Genomic DNA, 22,255 nt, shown 5'->3' with positions numbered 1-22,255 from the left:
TGCAGTGCTGATGTATTTTGATCGTGAGAGATCAAGAGTTCAGAAGTCTGATTGCTTGGGGGAAGAAGCTGTCATGAAGTCAGCTGGTGCGGGTCCTGATGCTGCGATACCGCCTGCCTGATGGTAGCAGTGAGAACAGCCCATGGCTCGGGTGGCTGGATTCTCTGATGATCCTCCGAGCTTTTTTCACACACCGCCTGGTATATATGTCCTGGAGGGAGGGAAGCTCACCTCCGATGATGTGTCTGGCAGTTCACACCACCCTTTGCAGGGCTTTGCGGTTGTGGGCGGTGCTATTGCCATACCAGGCGGAGATGCAGCCAGTCAGGATGCTCTCTACAGTGCAGGTGTAGAACCGTGTGAGGATGTGACGGTTCATTCCAAACTTCCTCAGCCATCTCAGGAAGAAGAGGCGCTGATGAGCCTTCTTCACAACAGCCTCAGTGTGGATGGACCATGTGAGTTCCTCAGTGATGTGGACACCGAGGAACTTGAAGCTGCTGACTCTCTCCACCTGTGCTCCATTGATGGTGACAGGACTGTGTTCTCTATCTCTTCTCCTGAAGTCCACCACAAGCTCCTTTGTCTTGCTGATGTTGAGGGAGAGTGTGCACCTCCTCTCTGTAGGCCGTTTCATCATTGCATCCACAAATAGAAAATGCAATTACAGTTTGTTTTGAAAATTGCCCGGAAAATACTTCCATGCATTTGGCTTGACTGAAACTCTTCTGAATATGGCGTTTTGTGTAACAGCTATGCAAATGTGCCTTTTCGCACAGGTGACCCGGGTTCGATTCTGCCTTTGTCACACCCATTCCGTTTCCTGTATCCATTTTTTATTTTACCCCCTTTTCTCCCAATGTTTGAATGCCCAATTCCCACTACTTTAGTAGGTCCTCATGGTAGCGCGGTTACTCACCTCAATCTGGGTGGCAGAGGACAAGTCTCAGTTGCCTCCACTTCTGAGACCGTCAATCCACGCATCTTATCCGCAAACCGTGGAGACTCACAGCATGTGGAGGCTCACGCTACTCTCGGCGATCCACGCACAACTTACCACGCACCCCATTGAGAGCGAAAACCACTTAATTGCGAACATGAGGAGGTTACCCCATGTGACTCTTCCCTCCCTAGCAACCGGGCCAATTTGGTTGCTTAGGAGACCTGACTGGAATCACTCAGCACGACCTGGATTCGAACTCGCAACTCCAGGGGTGATAGTCAGCGTAAATACTCGCTGAGATACCCAGACCCCCCTACTCCTGTCTCCATTCTTAATATAGTACTTACTGTATAATCAGGGGTAAAATTGGGATTTTTGAGGAGGGGGAACCCTTTCACCCCCCCTTTTTTTTTTAATAGGAGGTGCCAGACCGTTCCGTCCCACTTTAACCCCTGCTTATAATAACAAATAAAAATGAATATACAAGGTACTTTAACTGAAGTAATATTGTAGTAACCATGTTTTTTGTTGTATGGTGTCTAAACACAACACACTGCAGTGATGCATCTGAAGTTTAGATTCTAAAGCATTTAAATACGGGTGCAAATAGCATCTACCAATATTCGTACCAGGGTTGGGGTGCAAACGATATTTGCCACTATTTGCAGGAGGGTGCAAATAGCATTCCGCAAACTACTTTAAGCATGCTGCATCTGAATTAAGTTGTTTTGAGCTATTAGAAAGGTACTGGATTCAATTATAACACAAAAACCCAAACACACAATTACAATCAAAATATCTTATTTCAATACAACATATTAAAGGACAAATAAGAAAACATAAATATTAAACAGAGCTTTGCAAAAAAAAAAAGTGAAGCATACATTTAAAAAAAAAAAAAAAAGGACAGTGTTCCAGATGATTCCTGGTTACTCTAGTCATCATGATCTAATGCTGTGTCACCAGGACAATTTGAGCCCAAATCCTCTTCATCTGTTGAATAAGAAAAGTTCTGATCATAATGTACATACGACTCACAACAAGAGCTGAGCTGTGGAGTTTTCATATCTCATTTATGAACATGCTAAAACAGGCATCCTTACATAAACATTTCTTACCATTATACGCCGTCCCACACCATATACAGTAAAAATGAACTCCTCGCAAGTACGAGGTGAGAAACTGCAGCTTGTCTAAAGGCTGTACAGGAAGAGGGATAGAGGAAAAGCATAGTGTTACAATCAATTCAGTGCATTTCACTTAAAGGAATATTTTGTGTTTGATACGAGTTAACCTCTTCAACTCTGGTGTATTTTTTGGCTGTTGCCTGCAATTTTTTACTTCCAAATTTTAAAAGCTCACCGTACGCACATACAGTGGACTAATTACAAAAACTTGATCTCATTTACAGGACGCCACCCCCACCCCCACCCCCAATTAAAAAAAACATTTCTAATTATACATAATACAATATACATTTAAAATGTTACCATTTTTTTTTTAAATAAATGTTTTGTTGTTGTCTTAACTTCATAAGCATGTAATTCTGGTTCTGTTTGCTCTATCTCCCAGAAAAAAAGTCGTATTTCATTCCACTAGATGGTGGCAAGTACTAGGAAAAACTATATTTCCTCTATCATCTTCCTTCACAATATACGGATCTGAAATGTAGTTGGCGCTCTAACGCAGCTGAGCATTCACACATGCGCTCGTCCATAGACAACAAGTGTATATTTAGAGTGCACTGTTTTGTCAAATATTTAAAAGCTCAATCTAGGTGTCGTTGGAAAGCTAAGATCCTCAGCTTTGTGATGATGTATAACATTTCATTAATAACCGAGAACATATTTTGCGGATGATTTGTTTATCGTGCATTTCCTACGGAACTACATATATTGTGTTCTGAACATCTGAGACATAACAGTGGATTATTTACCCAAACAAGCTCACAGACAAATATACAATGGCCCATTTTAAAGAAAACAACCTAAGGTACGAGTTGATATAGAGTTTGTAGCTATTTGGGGCTTACAGAAGCAGTGATCAAGAGCAGACATGAGTCATTTGTCTTTGTTGTCTTACAGAGATCATATTTCACTTCAGGACTCTTTTGATAATCATTCGAACTCTTGAGTTAGGAAATAAAATAAACTGTACAGTCACATTCCTGAGAATGAGAGCTTTCATTTGATATATCTCTTGTCTATTTAAGTGCTACGTGAGAAAAACGTATATATTCATATTTCTACATCACCTGAAGATTGCACTCATTTGGAACGCAGAGGGTTTTCAGGCTTTATTCTGTTATTTTATGTAACAAATGCAAAAGTGATGGTATTCTTTGAAAAGTCCAGATTCTAAAGGCCAAAGTATACTTTGGGTGTGCGCATTGCGGTTCGCTCCATGCACAGTATGTGTGACGCAAGCTGCGTCATCAACACAGCCACGGCGCCTAGATTTTCTTGACTTGCGCACGCAGTCCTCAGCTGTACGTCTGCGCATGCGCTGGCCATTGACTGTACTAAAAGAGTATCATAAAGCAGTTGTAGTGCACATGCGTTAAACGCACTCCTATTCATTCGCGGTCAGAAAAGCACACTCAGAAAGGCAACGTGGTCAACCAGGGTGAGGCAATCTGGAACGCGCAAGAACTAAGTATACCCAGGCCTTAAGCTTTCAAATGGTACCACATATGTGACTTGTGTATTCATTGTAATACAATTTATTTTTTTAAACATAAACTTATTACATGCTACTGGCCCCACCCATGGACCTGGTACCGGGCCCACAGAGTTGAAGAGGTTAAGCTCTATGTGGCACAAAGTTGATCACCACAGAAAATAATTTAGATTCATTACTCAATTGCTTTTTTTTTGGGGGGGGGGGGATTTCCCCCTTTTTCTCCCAATTTGGAATGCCCAATTCCCAATGTGCTTTTAAGTCCTCGTGGTTGCGTAGTGACTCGCCTCAATCCGATTGGTGGAGGACGAATCCCAGATGCCTCCGCGTCTGAGACCGCCAACCCACGCATCTTATCATGTGGCTTGTTGAGCGCGTTGCCACGGAGACATAGTATGTGTGGAGGCTTCACGCCATGCACCGCGGCAACCACGCTCAACTCATCACGCGCCCCACCAAGAACGAACCACATTATAGCGACCACGAGGAGGTTACCCCATTTGACTCTACCCTCCCTAGCAACCGGGCCAATTTGGTTGCTTAGGAGACCTGGCTGGAGTCACTCAGCACGCCCTGGGATTCGAACTAGCGAACTAGCGAACTCCAGGGGTGGTAGCCAGTGTATTTTACCACTGAGCTACCCAGGCCCCATTTTCCTCAATTTCTTAAAAATGCTGCCATTACAGATGAACTTGTTTTGAAAACATGAGGTCTGAGCCGTAACTCACTGTCAGTTCCTCCTCATCCTCGCTTCCCTCAGACTTTGCTTCCTCTTCCTCATCTTCCTCTTCCTCTTTCACTACTTCAGGCCAGTACCAGATGTCCCTGGGAACAGTAAATCCCTAACAACAGGAAAATAATAACCATAATGTTAGATGAGGTTTATGCTGAAGTAAAACTGTACCCCTCTAGAGAGTTTCGGTTCTGTCAAAAGCAGGAAAATATCAGTTCAGGCAAATATTGTCAAATTCAGATTCAGCGATCGTCATGACATGAAACAGGTAAAAATACGTTTGAATCACAAATACAGTGTCAGTTTGAGTGACCTTCTGACTGTCGAGCTGTTCACAGGCCCGTTGGCTTTTTCGCAGGTCACCCAGAGTTTGACGCTCCTCTCTTTCAGTCCTCTTACGCACTCTGTCGTAAAAATGAATAATAGAGATACAAACATATTAACACAAAACACAGATGAAGAGAATATGAGCTTGCATATAGAGTTTTATACCTGAAATCCTCTAGCGATTTCTTCTCCATATGTTGTTTCATTTGCACCTTCTTCCTGTAATTCTGAAGCTCCTCATCAGCTTTTCTTTTCTTCATTTCTTCCATTCCAATCCCTCCTCTGTCTGACAACAGTGTGTAAACCAGCATCAGAAATTAACCAAGGGCAAAAGTGCCACCAAGAGTGACAAAAATGCTCTATTTCAAATTGAGATTCTCTGTTTTTAAAGTGTCAACTACCATTTATTTCATGATATTATATTTTACCTCAGGGGCGCAACTACACATTTCCGAGTGGGTATGCAAAACTAAAAGTTGTGCCCCATGTATCTGTTAAGCGAGGGCAGGGGAGTGTCATCCATTATAAGCGTTGAGCGGGTGGGGGGGGTGATGTTGGAGGGGTCGAGGAGGCCGATTGCACCACCTTTAGTGAGCCGCTGGCACCCCCCTTTACATGGCACCCCTATGCATTGCATAACTTGCATATATGGTTTTTGCACCTCTGTTCTACCTCTATCTAGTGATGTGTTCAGTGCCTCTGCAGACACTGTAGTGATATCAGATATCTGTATTCACTCTCTCAGTGGTGAGTGTCGTTAAATGTGTAGACACTGTGAAGTGATTTTTGATTAAAAAAACTACAATTTGCTCCAAAATCTCTCAGAATTAAAAAATAAATAAATTAGGGGCTTGGGTAGCTCAATGGTAAAAGACGCTGGCTACCACCCCTGGAGTTCGCTAATTCGCTAGCTCGAATCCCAGGGTGTGCTGAGTGACTCCAGCCAGGTCTCCTAAGCAACCAAATTGGCCCGGTTGCTAGGGAGGGTAGAGTCACATGGGGTAACCTCCTCGTGGTCGCTATAATGTAGTTCGTTCTCGGTGGGGCGCGTGGTGAGTTGAGCATGGTTGCCGCGGTGCATGGCGTGAAGCCTCCACACCGCTATGTCTCCGTGGCAACGCGCTCAACAAGCCACGTGATAAGATGCGTGGGTTGGTGGTCTCAGACGCGGAGGCAACTGGGATTCATCCTCCACCACCCGGATTGAGGAGAATCACTACACAACCACGAGGACTTAAAAGCGAATTGGGAATTGGGCATTCCAAATTGGGAGAAAAAGGGGAACATAAATAAATAAAAAAAATAAAATAAAATCAATCAATCACATCAATATCCACTTTAGACAGCACATGTAATTTGTGTAATTATTTAAAACTGCATTCTAGCATGGTATTCATTGAACAATTATGCTTTTTCATTTGGGGAATTTATTTCAATGTATTTATTTCAGTTGAAGTCATAAGAATGGATGGCATGCCGTGTTATGCCATGATAAAAGTAAAAAAAGCCCATATTGCCCTTTATTGATAAAGTTTACTTTAAGACTTTAAATGTCGTACACGATCAACAGTAATTGACAGTGAATTTGATCACGGTTAATAGTAATCAGGCAAAAACCACCAACCTGTTTTAATGCTCAGAGGAACCGGCTCGACCCGTCCAGCACCTGTGGCATGAGAACAGTTTGTTATCGGCACAAAACGTTTTTTCACAAGCAAATAAACAAAAGAAAAAGCCACGACTGACCTTCTCTGCCCAGTCCTTGTCCTGCTTTATAGCCCATCTTCTGCAGTAACGCAAAGCCTTTATTTTCAGTGCTAATGGAGCTCTGCAGCGCTGCATCACGACTCTCGCGCTCTTGTTCTTTGTAGCTCTTCTGCCGGTTCTGTGCGTTCTTCTCTTTGTGTAGTGTTTCTTTTCTCATAGCTTCCTTCACACGTTTGGCCATCGGTACACCAGGACGAACATCTGAACTGTTCATGTATGAAAGCATCAAAAAACCAGCAGATACAAAACAACAGATATCACACAGTGGTATGATACACATTGAGCTGTAGAGTTCTTAAGCATGTTTTACAAACATCAAATCGGCCAAACTTCAAAGCAGGGTCTAACCGTACACCGTTTACTGAAGGTCTGAAAAAGTCCAGCAAACTATATTATTGGACAACTGATAATGTCCAAAAATGAAGGTATTGCAAATGGGGCAGAGGACATGGTATTACCACTGTACACGTCTGAAAAAAATGGTATTACCATGGTACATATCCAAAAAACATGGTATTTCCATTTTATACGACCAAAAATATGGTAGGCCTACTGCCACTGTACACGTCTGTAAAACATGGTATTTCCACGGAACATGTAATGTCCAAAACACAAGGTATTACCATGGAATATGTCCAAAAAACATGGTATTACCATGGTTCATCTCCAAAAACATGGTATTATTTTTTTATTTATGCATTTGGCAGATGCTTTTATCCAAAGCAACTTACAGTGCCCTTATTACAGGGACAATCCCCCTGGAGCAACCTGGAGTTAAGTGCCTTACTCAAGGACACAATGGTGGTGACTGTGGGGATTGTTACCAGTTATGTGCTTTAGCCCACTACACCACCACCATTACCATGTTCCGTCTCCAAAAAACATGGTAATACCATTGTCACATCTGAAAAACATGGTATTTCCATGATACATGTCCAAAAACATGGTATTACCATTGTTCATGTCGGAAAACACGGTATTTCCATGATACATGTCCAAAAACATGGTAATACCATTGTTCATGTCGGAAAACACGGTATTTCCATGATACATGTCCAAAAACATGGTAATACCATTGTTCATGTCGGAAAACACGATATTTCCATGATACATGTCCAAAAACATGGTAATACCATTGTTCATGTCGGAAAACACGATATTTCCATGATACAAGTCTAAAAAAAAAACATGGTATTTCTATTGTACACGTCTGAAAAAATGGTTTTACCATAGTATATGTCAAATAAAATACCGTAAAACATGGTATTATGATGGTACATGTCCAAAAAACCCACACACAGCCCAGCCCAGCCCAGCCCAACACATACACATACACACACACACACACACACACACAGACAGACAGACAGACACACACACAGACAGACAGACAGACAGATACACACAGACAGACAGACAGACAGACAGACAGACAGACAGACAGACACACACACACACACACACACACACACACACACACACACACACACACACACACACACACACACACACACTAATCTTACTCTCTGTTCGTCTTCACTGCACAAGCTTGCAACAAACAATCTCTGACCGTAACAGGGTATATTCCTCAAAAACAACGTGTTACAACTCACATTTTATTGAGGAACGCGTCAGACATATAATCATCTTCATCATCCGCCATCTGTGCAATTATTCAAACTGTAGCGATGAGAAAAATTATTTGAGATCCTTTTGTTGTTCCGTTCAGTAAATGAGTCCGACTGGAGCTCAGTACTCGGTGTATTTGGTACCGTAGCTTTTATTTTAAACCAAATATAACATGACCAGCGTTTTTATTTTTTACATTTACATTTGACAGTCTCTTAAGTTCTCAGTACAAATTACTTCATATTTAAATAAATAATAATTCAATAAATCAAATACATTGGAGACAGCTGGAATTTGCGTTGCGAAGGAGACTCTTAATATGAAATCAGATAATAATAATAATAATAATAATAATAATAATAATAATAATAATAATAATAATAATATTCTGTTCTATTATTTCTATTACTATTCCACTATTCTATTAAATCTGAATATATATATATATATATATATATATATATATATATATATATATATATACAGGTGCATCTCAATAAATTAGAATGTCGTGGAAAAGTTCATTTATTTCAGTAATTCAACTCAAATTGTGAAACTCGTGTATTAAATAAATTCAGTGCACACAGACTGAAGTAGTTTAAGTCTTTGGTTCTTTTAATTGTGATGATTTTGGCTCACATTTAACAAAAACCCACCAATTCACTATCTCAAAAAATTAGAATATGGTGACATGCCAATCAGCTAATCAACTCAAAACACCTGCAAAGGTTTCCTGAGCCTTCAAAATGGTCTCTCAGTTTGGTTCACTAGGCTACACAATCATGGGGAAGACTGCTGATCTGACAGTTGTCCAGAAGACAATCATTGACACCCTTCACAAGGAGGGTAAGCCACAAACATTCATTGCCAAAGAAGCTGGCTGTTCACAGAGTGCTGTATCCAAGCATGTCAACAGAAAGTTGAGTGGAAGGAAAAAGTGTGGAAGAAAAAGATGCACAACCAACCGAGAGAACCGCAGCCTTACGATTGTCAAGCAAAATCGATTCAAGAATTTGGCTGAACTTCACAAGGAATGGACTGACACACAGACGTGTCAAGGAATTTGGCTACAGTTGTCGTATTCCTCTTGTTAAGCCACTCCTGAACCACAGACAACGTCAGAGGCGTCTTACCTGGGCTAAGGAGAAGAAGAACTGGACTGTTGCCCAGAGTCCTCTTTTCAGATGAGAGCAAGTTTTGTATTTCATTTGGAAACCAAGGTCCTAGAGTCTGGAGGAAGGGTGGAGAAGCTCATAGCCCAAGTTGCTTGAAGTCCAGTGTTAAGTTTCCACAGTCTGTGATGATTTGGGGTGCAATGTCATCTGCTGGTGTTGGTCCATTGTGTTTTTTGAAAACCAAAGTCACTGCACCCATTTACCAAGAAATTTTGGAGCACTTCATGCTTCCTTCTGCTGACCAGCTTTTTAAAGATGCTGATTTCATTTCCCAGCAGGATTTGGCACCTGCCCACACTGCCAAAAGCACCAAAAGTTGGTTAAATGACCATGGTGTTGGTGTGCTTGTCTGGCCAGCAAACTCACCAGACCTGAACCCCATAGAGAATCTATGGGGAATTTATTTCAATGTATTTATTTCAGTTGAAGTCATAAGAATGGATGGCATGCCGTGTTATGCCATGATAAAAGTAAAAAAAGCCCATATTGCCCTTTATTGATAAAGTTTACTTTAAGACTTTAAATGTCGTACACGATCAACAGTAATTGACAGTGAATTTGATCACGGTTAATAGTAATCAGGCAAAAACCACCAACCTGTTTTAATGCTCAGAGGAACCGGCTCGACCCGTCCAGCACCTGTGGCATGAGAACCTGGGCTTCCATACCACCTCAGCAGTGCCACAAACTGATCACCTCCATGCCACGCCGAATTGAGGCAGTAATTAAAGCAAAAGGAGCCCCTACCAAGTATTGAGTACATATACAGTAAATGAACATACTTTCCAGAAGGCCAACAATTCACTAAAAATGTTTTTTTTATTGGTCTTATGATGTATTCTAATTTTTTGAGATGGTGAATTGGTGGGTTTTTGTTAAATGTGAGCCAAAATCATCACAATTAAAAGAACCAAAGACTTAAACTACTTCAGTCTGTGTGCACTGAATTTATTTAATACATGAGTTTCACAATTTGAGTTGAATTACTGAAATAAATTAACTTTTCCATGACATTCTAATTTATTGAGATGCACCTGTATATATATATATTAAATACCACCTAGGCATAAATGCATGGTTAGTAAACAGCATTACTAACAGCTTGCTCTTGTAATGTTTATTATCAGACTGCATGCAATACATGTGCACAGCTTGTTAACAGCATAACATATTAAAGAAAAGACACATTGCCTTTGTTTGAATAAATATAACTTTATTTTCAAGAAAAAAAACCTATTATACATGTTCACAAAATATATATTTGCATTTAATTATTCTATCGGTTGTATATCAATAAAACATATCAAAGGCTTTGTAAACTTCCACAACAACTTTATAATATCTAATAAAATATTTCTGATTTTTTCATATCGCTCTTTAGAGAATTACATCAAGCAACGGTATTCAATCTTCAATAACAACATTATATAAACACTGAAAATACAGATTTCCTTCCATGTAGCGTAGCAGAATATTGAGGCACCATTGTCATGTAGTACAATTAATTTGATCAGATTTTAACATTGCATAAGAAGCATCATGTAAGTCAATGATGCAAAGCATAGTTTTGATAGCATAGTTAAAAGAAGTGCAATATTAACAGAAGGTTTTATATGAACTGGTTGCATTGACCTTGAGTTTAAAAAAAGTAGTGAAATTCATTTGAATTATTTCTAAAAGATAATTGGCTTATGAGTGTGAACACGACTGACAACTTTGCCTAACACTTTTTATTTAATACAAATAAAATGGATTCAACCCTAAAAATGATTCGAAATGGACTAGATGATAGATGCTAGATATACTTAAAACCTGGACAATTTGGGCCATTATACAATGACAACAACAGCTCGGCACATTTGCACAATTGTTTGATATAAAGGCACAGATTTATAATAGCTAGCACAATCATTTACAAAGAAATATAGTTAAGTAAATAATCTAAATGCGGCTGTACATCACATGCTTGCATTATGATATCAAAACCTGAAACAGCAGCAGTAGTTAATGCTGTTTAAAAAAACTTCTAAAGCTATTATTTAAACTACTAAAAGATTCATAATACATCATTTTATATGCATGTGCAATATGCAAGGCAAAACAATAACTAAAAATGAGAAACAAAATTGTCAAAGACCAAAACATACTGGCATATTATGCCCAATGCCTCAAGATGGCACAATTTCAATGGCTATTAAATGAAAATGCATGTGCAAAAATTGTAAATATTAAAAAAAAAAATGCAGGGAGGAAGAGAGATGCACTTCTCTAACAATATTTGCATATGATGTTACATTATCTGCCACTTCAGTATATGCCAATTACTAAACATACAGTATTCCTCTAATGTAAATATAGTGTCTTTTAAATATTTGATTTTGTGCACCATCATAACTGGCAAGATTTTACAGTTCTTCACTTTCTGTTGTAGGTTTTGACAGAGGGGTTGTGAATATGACGGGGCCGTTGTCACTTGTGGGAAAGGCGGATTTCATACCCAGACCTTGACCAGTGACATCTGCGTAGCGACTTCCTGCGAGTTGTGTTTTCCTCATGGGTGGATGGACTTGTTGATGCCATTGAGCTGCAGGACAAAGACGAGGGTGAAAATGTCTGTTAAGTTGATACATTAGTTGTATGTGCTGGAGGTAAGCAATTAATTTATTTGTGGTTGAACAAACTTTTTCTGTTCCTGAATGAAATAAAAGAACGATTAATAATGTTCTTTGCAAAATGACAGTACTCTGTGCTAAGGATAGGAGATATACAGGTCTCTTTACTCTGTCTGTCCTTCAGAATCAAAGTGCATGCTTATCATGTTCAACTAAAAAGAGAAAAGCCTCCTATATTCAGGCAACAGAAAGTTTACTGCGATAAACCATTTGGCCTTTGGTTTCATTAAACATTTCTGGAACAAAATAACTTTAAATATAATGCTTTCACTCCAGAACAACAGAAAGGGGCTTTGTTCCCGTTCACGGTTACGTTCTGAAAAAAAAAAAGAGAAAAAAAAAAAAAAAAAACATTTTTGAGAGAGAAAAAAAAAAAAGGTTTGTAGAGAAAAATAATTGAGAATATTTATTTATTTTTTTTTTTTTTTTTTTTTTTGGCCATAGGCTTAGGAAGGCACTAAGACACCAAAATAAAAAAAAAAAAAAAAAAAAAAAATATTAGTGAATTTTTTTTCACAGTGCGGTTCGGGGCTTCCGTATTTTCTAATCCCTGGTGATGAACGAATTATTAAAAGTACAAATATTTTATGTTATATCTCAATTAATGGCCTTAATGAGGTCATAATCAACATGCATAACAGTCATTAGAATAATGAATTCTAATTTAAAAAAAGACATCTTATACATTACAGCATCCACTGGGTTGTGTCTTTGTATGAGTATTATTCTAGTCATATGTTCAAATACTTTAAATTTATTGAGACATAACTGACTCACCATAAATGTCTAATCTGGCTGTGCATGATATGATACCGGCCTCATTTTTTGCAGACACCGTGTACCAGCCAGCGTCCTCTTTTCTGGTTGGTTGAATTAGCAAACAAACATATCCTGTAGTGTCTTGATGCATGCTGGGAAAACACAGAAACAAAAAGTGAATTTCAATAGTATCAATGCAATTTCATTCAATTATGGGTGAATTTAATACGAAACACAAAGAAATTCTATTTTGCATAAAGAAAATGTTTGCCTGTTTGGTGGACTATATATATATATATATATATTTTTGCAATGAGACATTATTTTCATGGTAAATAATTTCTCATTATCGTAATATAGTTTTTTTTTAATTCCTATTTAAAAAAAAATGATTTACATTATATTTGCATTATTGAAATACAGTATATTTGTACTGTATAACAGGAAAAATACAGTAATACAATGTTTGTTTGTTTTTTTTAAATCAGTAAAAAGTTAAGACAGTCCAGCAAATACTACCATGATGTACAAATATTTTGAAAATATATTTTGTAAATATTTCACAATTAAACCAGCCCATCTGGCACCAACAATCATCCATTCAATTATCTAATCAGCCAATCGTGTGGCAGCAGTGCAGTGCATAAAATCATGCAGATACGGGTCAGGAGCTTCAGTTAATGTTCACATCAACCATCAGAATGGGGACAAAATGTGATCTCGGTGATTTGGACTGTGCCAGATGGGCTGGTTTGAGTTTTTCTGTAACTGCTGATCTCCTGGGATTTTCATGCAAAACAGTCTCTAGAATTTACTCAGAATGGTGCCAAAAGCAAAAAACATCCAGTGAGTGACAGTTCTGTGGACGGTAACACCTTGTTGATGAGAGAGGTCAACAGAGAATGGCCAGACTGGTTCAAACTGACAAAGTCTACAGTAACTCAGATAACCACTCTGTACAATTGTGCTGAGAAGAATATCATCTCTGAATGTTATTCTGAGATGCGGGTTGGCATTGTTTTGGCGGCACGAGGGGGACCTACACAATATTAGGCAAGTGGTTTTAATGTTGTGGCTGATCGGTGTATATATACATTATAAATATATAAATATATATATATATATATATATATATATATATATATATATATATATATATATATATATATATATATATATATTTTTTTTTTTTTTTTTTTTTTCCCACATTTTGTTATGTTGCAGCCTTATGCTAACATGCTTTAAATAAAAAAAATTAAAAAAAATTCACATCAATCTGCACTCCATACCCCCATATTGACAAAGAAAAAAACAGATTTTTGATAAGTTTGAAGAAAACACTGAAATATCACATTGACATAAGTATTCAGACCCTTAACTCAGTATTTAGTTGAAGCACCTTTGGCAGCGATTACAGCCTCAAGTCTTTTTGGGTATGATGCAACAAGTTTTGCACACCTGGATTTGGAGATTTTCTGCCATTTTTCTCTGCAGATCCTCTCAAGCTCTGTCAGACTGGATGGGGACTGTCGTTGGACAGTCATTTTCAGGTCTCTCCAGAGATGTTCGATTGGGTTCAAGTCCGGGCTCTGGCTGGGCCTCTCAAGGACATTCACAGAGTTGTCCCTAAGCCACTCTTGCTTTGTCTTGGCTGTGTGCTTGGGGTCATGGTCCTGTTGAAAGGTGAACCTTCAGCCCAGTCTGAGGTCCTGAGTGCTCTGGACCAGTTTTTCATTAAGGATATATCTGTATGGGGGCCTGGGTAGCTCAGCAAGTAAAGACGCTGACTACCACACCTGGAGTCACAAGTTCGAATCCAGGGCATGCCGAGTGACTCCAGCCAGGTCTCCTAAGCAGGAGGGTAGAGTCACATTGGGTTAACTTCCTTGTGGTCGCTATAATGTGGTTCTCGCTCTTGGCGGGGCTTGTGGCGAGTTGTGCGTGGATGCCGCGGAGAATAGTGTGAAGCCACCACATGTGCTAGGTCTCCTCGGTAACGCGTTCAACAAGCCACGTGATAAGATGCGCGGATTGATAGTCTCAGGTGAGTGGAGGCAATTGTGATTCGTCCTCCACCACCCGGATTGAGGTGAGTCATTACGCCACCACAAGGACTTAGAGCGCATTGGGAACTGGGCATTCCAAATTGGGGAGAAAAGGGGATAAAAATCAAAAAAACAAAAAAAAACAAAAGGATACCTTTTTACCAGATGTATTTTGCTGTGTTCAGCTTTCCTTCAACCCTGACCAGTCCCCCAGTCCCTTCTGCTGAAAAACACCCCCACAGCATGATGCTGCCACCACCATGATTCATCGTTGGGATGGTATTGCACAGGTGAAGAGCGGTGCCTGATTTCCTCCAGACATGACGCTTGGAATTGAGGCCAAACAGTTCAGTCTTTGATTCATCAGAACAGAGAATCTTGTTTCTCACAGTCTGAGAATCCTTTAGATGCTTTTTTATGTGTTTTGCACTGATGAGAGGCTTCCGTCTGGCCACTCTGCCATAAAGCCCAGATCGGTGGAGTGTTGCAGTGATGGTTGTCCTTCTGCAAGTTTCTCCCATCTCCACACATGATCTCTGGAGCTCAACCAGAGTGACCATCGGGTTCTAGGTCACCTCTCTAACCAAGTCCCTTCCCCCCTGATCGCTCAGTTTGGTCAGGCTGCCAGCTCTAAGAAGAGTCCTGGTTGTTCCAAACTTCTTCCATTTAAGAATTATGGAGGCCACTGTGCTCTTGGGAACCTTCAATGCAGCTGAAATTTTTTGTAGCCTTCCCCAGATCTGTGCCTCAACACAATCCTGTCTCTGAGCTCTGCAGACAGTTCCTTTGACCTCATGGATTGGTTTTTGCTCTGATATGCATTTTCAGCTGTGAGACCTTATATGGACAGGTGTGTGCCTTTCCAAATCATGTCCAATCAATTGAATTTGACACAGGTGGACTCCAATCAAAGTGTAGAAACATCTCAAAGATGATCCAGAGAAATGGGATGCACCTGAGCTAAATTTCAAGTGTCATAGCAAAGGGTCTGAATACTTATGTCAATGTGATATTTAAGTTTTTTCTTTTTAATAAATTTGCAAAGTTATCAAAAATCTGGTTTTTGCTTTGTCATTATGGGGTATGGAGTGTAGATTGATTATCATTTAAATAATTTAATAATATAAAGCATTTTAAGGCTGCAACATAACAAAATGTGAAAAAATGAAGGGGTCTGAATACTTTATGAATGCACTGTGTATATATACATGCACAGTTCTCAGTGGAATCACCTGATTCTGTCCTTTAAGTGAGGGATTGTGTCGTTGTCTTTCTTCCAGTAAATGACCGGCTGTGGCATTCCCACGACTCGGCACTCTAAACGGACCGGAGCGCCCTCTGCGATGCCCGTATTCTGCAGCTTTTCCACAAAATGGGGAGCCTGCTTCATCTCTTTCTCTGCAAATAGATTTCAGGGCAAAGAAACATTTTGAGTTTGCATTTGATCAAGTATTTCAGGGTTTAGAGGTTCGTTTCATTGCAACACTGCAACCGATTTGTAATAATGGGCCCGTCATGATTAGTTGTTTTTGTGCTGTGTGGACAAATTACAGAGAGAAATTAAAGAAACAAATATTTGGAGGCCTGGGTAGCTCAGTGGTAAAATACGCTGGCTACCACCCCTGGAGTTCGCTAGCTCGCTAGTTCGAATCCCAGGGCATGCTGAGTGACTCCAGCCAGGTCTCCTAAGCAACCAAATTGGCCCGGTTGCTAGGGAGGGTAGAGTCACATGGGGTAACCTCCTCGTGGTCGCTATAATGTGGTTCTCGCTCTGGGTGGGGCACGTGGTGAGTTATGCGTGGTTGCCACGGTGGATGGCGTGAAGCCTCCACACACGCTATGTCTCCGTGGCAACACACTCAACAAGCCACGTGATAAGATGCACAGATTGATGGTCTCAGACGTGGAGGTCCACCACCCAGACTGAGGCGAATCACTACGTAACCACGAGGACTTAAAAGCACATTGGGAATTGGGCATTCCAAATTGGGAGAAAAAGGGGAAAAATCCCCCCCCCCCAAAAAAAAAAAAATTTTTTGCAACATTTACTACCCAAAAAAATACTCAAAAAATTATTATAATTTTTTTTTTTAATACATTTCCAATAATTTCTTTGGTGTTTTCAATGCGGTGTAATTATTTGCATGTGTTTTTTACACACTTTTTCCCTACTGAATGGAGGACAGAATTAAATAATTTAATAATTATTTAAATAAATCATTAAATACATAAGGAAATCGTAAAATACCATAAAAATATTAATTTAATAATGAAATCACTAAATAAATCAATAAATGTCCCTTGTATTTTGCTTTATTTGTATTTAGCATTATCTTTGGATCGATTTTTCATTTCGAGCTTCGTGTCTTTTCATTTTCAGTGTTACGGTTATCAGCACGTCACTTAACGTCAGTTTACTGAATTATTTATTGATTTAACAATTTATTTAATGATTTGATATTTTTTTTACAATTAAAGTATGCATTTAATGATTTGCTGGAATATTCAAATATATCTTTAATTATTATTATTATTATTATTTATTTATTTTATTTTCTCTCCTTTTCTCCCCAATTTGGAATGCCCAGTTCCCAATGCACTCTAAGTCCTCGTGGTGTCGTAGTGACTCGCCTCAATCCGGGTGGCGGAGGATGAATCATAATTGCCTCCATGTCTCAGACAGTCAATCCGCACATCTTATCACGTGGCTTGTTGAGCGCGTTACCGCGGAGACCTAGCGCGTGTGGAGGCTTCACGCTATTCTCCGCGGCATCCACGCACAACTCATCACGCGCCCCACCGAGAGCAAGAACCACATTATAGCGACCACGAGGAGGTTAACCAAACGTTACTCTACCCTCCCTAGCAACCGGGCCAATTGGTTGCTTAGGAAGCCTGGCTGGAGTCACTCAGCACACCCTGAATTCGAACTTGCGACTCCAGGTGTGGTAGTCAGCGTCTTTACTTGCTGAGCTACCCAGGCCCCCTAATATCTTTAATTATTTATTTTTTAGTAATTTGGCCTTCCATTTTATTGTTGTATTAACTATTTCAGACAAACCCCCCTACTAAACCGCACGGAATGTGGTTGGTCACTTTTCATGTCAGTCAGATGGTCTCTTCCTGTCTAATTGGTCGGTAAGCTGCAAAGTTTAGTGCAAATCAAAACGCTGCCGAGACTAATGCAACTAAATTAACTCTTAACAAACAAGCAGGCAACATCTACAATTATACAACAAATCTGTCCCACATCCATCGATAACAGTGATTGTGCACTGCCTATTTTCAGAAACATTTCTTACAAACTTGTTAAATGTTATAAAGACAGTCAGAAAATAATTGTATCTTACCCACGACTTTGAGCTCAAGGCAGAATGAGCTCTGTCCAGCTTTATTTGAGGCGATGCAAGTGTACGTGCCATCATCAGCTTGAGTCAGCGGGTCAATCACTAGAGAATGAACCCCATTCTCTCTCACTAGCATCCGATGAGTTACATCTGTATATATTGGCTTCCCGTTCAAAAGCCACATGATTTCAGGATGGGGTAATCCACTCACCTAAACAAGAGAAGATTTCAAAAATGCAACATTAAGATACAATTTTATTATTTGTATTGGATGAAATCTGTTTCAGCTTGCCCAGTTATCATTGGTACCTTGCAGTCTAACCGACAGAGTCGACCCTCGTGCGCAAACATGTCCCCTGAAGCCTGAAGAAAGTGTGGACGAAAGAATCGCTCTTGAACGGGCTCCCCCTCCACCTCCTGCACACGCGCTCGCACTCTGTGGAAATGTTGACAGAAATATTATACACGACAAAAATAGACAATAAAATTGCACCTGATGAGTGTTGATGTAACACCTCTGGGCGTGCACCATGGGGCGGTTTCGCATGGGACCCGTCTGGATGATCAAATGGCCAGAACAACTTATCCTGCCCTGTGGATTTAAACAGAGAGACTTGACTCACAAGCAGCTACTACTTGTAGCAATTTCTGAAAAATGTACTGCAACATATTACACCATTACATTTACACCACTAAACATTAGAAATTACATTAATAGCCATACATTCAAAAATTAGCTCTTCGGCTGAACTTGATCGTGGACAGTGGTTCCACATGTTTGAAATGAGTTTTCCTAACTTAAAATGACTATATAATATCAACTCAAACACACAGTGTACAAAGAACCTAGTTGAATTGGGTAAACCCAACAAAATTAGACATGTCAATGGAACTCAAATAAATCTCTTTTATTTTTTTTATGTACTAACTAGTGAAAATGAATGTTAGCATGCTAAATACTGGCTGGTTGTAACTATGCTATGGTTAGCACAGCAGTTGATCAATTAAGCGATCAATCAATTTCATGTTCAATCACCATCGTTAGCTCAAACTCCACAATTCACCATAATTGTAACCCCCAAAACTCATTAAAAAAAACCATAACAAAACATTAAACACTAACAAGTTTCCCCCTTTATACTCATCTTGCACAAAAATAATACTTAATTTTAAGTATAATAGAAATCCCCTGCACAGTTCCATCAATGCTACATTCATGTAGTAAATTTTACAAATTTAAATGGATAGAACACAATAAAATCAAGTTGTAACAAAATGTTCTAGAATTTTTATTTCTATAGTTCATTTTAATTTTTTTACATTTGTGTTTCTGATAGTGGCAACAAACATGTCCGTTGCTGTTACCTGTGGATTTGCTGCCATGACAGTGTAATTCCCATCATCGTCGCTTGTAGCGGCTTCTATGTGTAAAGAACACGTGCCATCACCCTCTCTGATTTTCTTATAGTGATCATTCTTCTTCAAAATCTGTTTTCCATCCTTAAACCAGTAGACCTGTGAAAAAACATACAAAATAAATGTCCATCAGCCGGTACTGTATATTTCTACTTGGCTTGAATGTTCATGCTGTTTTATTCTTTTACAAATCTGCCATAATATACACAATGCCGATTTTCTTTTGTTCAAAAACTTTATAATAGCAATATAGTTGTCCATTTTTAAGCTAACCTTAGGTATTGGAATTCCAACAACTTTACAGGTAAATGTGACAGGAACGCCTTCCGTAGCTCTGAAGTGTTTCAGTTTCCTGTCAAATATAGGAGCGATACATTTTCCTGTGGGAATTTCATCATGTTGAACATCATCATCAGATTCTTCAACTGGAGTTCTTTCCAAACGAAACTCGATCTCACTCATCAACCTCTGCTCAAAGCTTGACACCTTGTATTCCTACAAAACACATCATTATTATGAATGAAAGCAGTCTTTATAAAGTAACAATGTAACCCTGTAATACATTGTAACAATGTAACCCTCTGGTTCAGTGAAGACATTACCCACAGTAGAATTTTACAGTTATTACAATGGTCATATTATGTCTAAAAAAAACAAACAAACATACAAAATGAAATGATAAATGGCTGATAAATGGCATGGTGCAAGACCAAACTTTAAATTGCTTAAAGCTGAAGTTTGTTATTTCTGCACCAAATTAGAGGCACCAAAACGATTTGTCCTGTAAAAACAAAAAGATTGAAATTCCATTTTTTGCCACTAATGGCACAAACTTCACCTATAAAGGACCCTATAGTGCTTCATCCCATATGTAAGTGCATGTGTACAACTTCCTGTCTTTCCAAGTGCTTTTCAAAAAGTGTACAACACTAGTGTTGTTTTCTTTACATTGAGTACATTGATTGACGCAATTGGCAAAGTCTTATTAAAGCCTAATTAAGCCTTTCTCTTTAGAACCTAAAAGTTAAATGCTTGAGCTTGAACTTCATAAGAGTTTCTTCACAAATTATTAGTATCTCATGCGGTTTGACCAGCCAGTCTATCTTGGTATCTGCAGCTCCACTTCAGTTCTGGATGACCACCAACATCTCTGAATGTAGTCACCTCTGTTTATAATACACAACGTCCCTGTTCATTTCTGTCTCTGTCCAGACTCTCAAACTCATCACTCATGTTTACTCCCATACACCGTTGAAATTCACACGCTGAAATGAAACACTGAACTGCTATCTAAAGAAAAACAACATGCAAAACTGTTGATCTTTTCAAGTAATGCTCATTATTTGTTATATTGTTTGAGATATCTGAGGTTCTTTGAACGCTGACATTAAAGTAAAAATATGTCTGAATGCACTTTTAAAGAATCTAATTTAATTACTGTTCATGATTTACATTTATTAGTTAAAATGTACTGTATTAGTCCATTAAGTTCATGCATATTTTGCAATCAAATTCTAGTTAAGAGTAGTATTTTTTTTTTATGGATGCCATATTTTTTTTTTTTTACATTGTTACATTTCTTTTATTATCTGTGCAATTCAATTAGTCGAGAAAAGCTTAATGCCTTTTATTACCTAATAAATATCTCAACAATATCTTGTTTTATGACATTATTTTTATATAATAAAGCTAATTTTGATTAAAAAGCTCTATTGAGCAAAGCACTGCTTGCAATGTAAAAAGTTCCGTGTACCTCATAATAGTTTATGACAGTTGCGATGGGAATGTTTGGTCTGAGCGGTCTGCTCACATCCCCCCCATGACTCGCCTTCTATGGAGGACAGGAATGAATGACGATGATGTAAACACAGACACGAGTCACACATCCAGACAAATGTCTGATAAATATTGTACATATAATATATAATACAGTGTTAATATGATGTATAATGTGGATGCACATTTGACACATGAAATGTATTAGAATATGAAAACAATCAGACAAATTGGGGGGACCTTACTAATTTGCCACCAAACGATGTAATGCAGGATATATACAGAGCACATACAGAAATGAAAGCAGAATGTTTAAATTTTCAAATTTTACTTGCAATAAAATGTCATGTAGAGAACAGCAGTATATGCAGATTCACAAAATGTGAAACTTTGTCAAATCTCTTAATTTTTGAATCTTAAAGTTTCTAAGACTGAATACAAAATTTCACATTTGTGACTGTCATGACATCATGTTTGCTGATGAAATATAGTGGTACAAGCTGACCAAGAGGTAGTAGATTCAGCCTTTAGTTTCAAAAATCAAAAAGAAGACTTGTAAGCTAAAGCACAACAGATTGCTTTTGTAATTACAATTATGTTGAGGGAGGGCATGCTAGATTTTAGTGTTGAGACTTATGTGTGTTACTAATTGTATATACATTTAATAATTTCACCTTATATATATATATATATATATATATATATACACACACACACACACAGTGCATCCGGAAAGTATTCACAGCGCTTCACTTTTTCCACATTTTGTTATGTTACAGCCTTATTCCAAAATGGATTAAATTCATTATTTTCCTCAAAATTCTACAAACAACACCCCATAATGACAACGTGAAAGAAGTTTGTTTGAAATCTTTGCAAATTTATTAAAAATAAAAAACGAAGAAAAACAAAATCACATGTACATAAGTATTCACAGCCTTTGCCATGACACTCAAAATTGAGCTCAGGTGCATCCTGTTTCCACTG

General features: G+C 38.7%; 2 protein-coding genes across 4 annotated transcripts in view; both read right to left on the bottom strand.

The window, feature by feature from the left end:
- Window positions 1–1,727: 1,727 nt before the first annotated feature.
- LOC127411983 (G patch domain-containing protein 11) lies at window positions 1,728–8,197 on the bottom strand. Its single transcript, XM_051647988.1, has 8 exons — window positions 8,063–8,197; window positions 6,429–6,655; window positions 6,307–6,348; window positions 4,848–4,968; window positions 4,669–4,759; window positions 4,351–4,464; window positions 2,062–2,143; window positions 1,728–1,936 (listed from the first exon to the last, which is right to left on the bottom strand). The coding sequence occupies exons 1-8, from the start codon at window positions 8,110–8,112 to the stop codon at window positions 1,878–1,880; spliced, it is 786 nt and encodes a 261-aa protein (XP_051503948.1). The 5' UTR covers window positions 8,113–8,197; the 3' UTR covers window positions 1,728–1,877.
- Window positions 8,198–10,454: 2,257 nt separating this feature from the next.
- LOC127411913 (myopalladin-like) overlaps window positions 10,455–22,255 on the bottom strand; it is a 36,216-nt gene continuing 24,415 nt past the window's right edge. Inside the window, exons 13-21 of one of the 3 annotated variants that reach the window (XM_051647807.1) lie at window positions 21,246–21,323; window positions 19,766–19,987; window positions 19,442–19,591; window positions 18,592–18,668; window positions 18,386–18,512; window positions 18,080–18,287; window positions 15,962–16,127; window positions 12,703–12,836; window positions 10,455–11,837 (exon numbers count right to left, since the gene is read on the bottom strand). In XM_051647807.1, coding sequence (XP_051503767.1) covers window positions 11,659–11,837; window positions 12,703–12,836; window positions 15,962–16,127; window positions 18,080–18,287; window positions 18,386–18,512; window positions 18,592–18,668; window positions 19,442–19,591; window positions 19,766–19,987; window positions 21,246–21,323 — 1,341 coding nt within the window. In that variant the 3' untranslated portion in view covers window positions 10,455–11,658. The remainder of the gene's footprint in view (window positions 11,838–12,702; window positions 12,837–15,961; window positions 16,128–18,079; window positions 18,288–18,385; window positions 18,513–18,591; window positions 18,669–19,441; window positions 19,592–19,765; window positions 19,988–21,245; window positions 21,324–22,255) is intronic. The other 2 variants (XM_051647808.1, XM_051647810.1) reach the window with 2 other exon arrangements.

The sequence above is a fragment of the Myxocyprinus asiaticus genome, chromosome 21, assembly GCF_019703515.2.
Source record: "Myxocyprinus asiaticus isolate MX2 ecotype Aquarium Trade chromosome 21, UBuf_Myxa_2, whole genome shotgun sequence".
In the NCBI taxonomy this organism is placed as follows: Eukaryota; Metazoa; Chordata; class Actinopteri; order Cypriniformes; family Catostomidae; genus Myxocyprinus; species Myxocyprinus asiaticus.
This window is presented reverse-complemented; position numbering and strand designations above follow the sequence as displayed.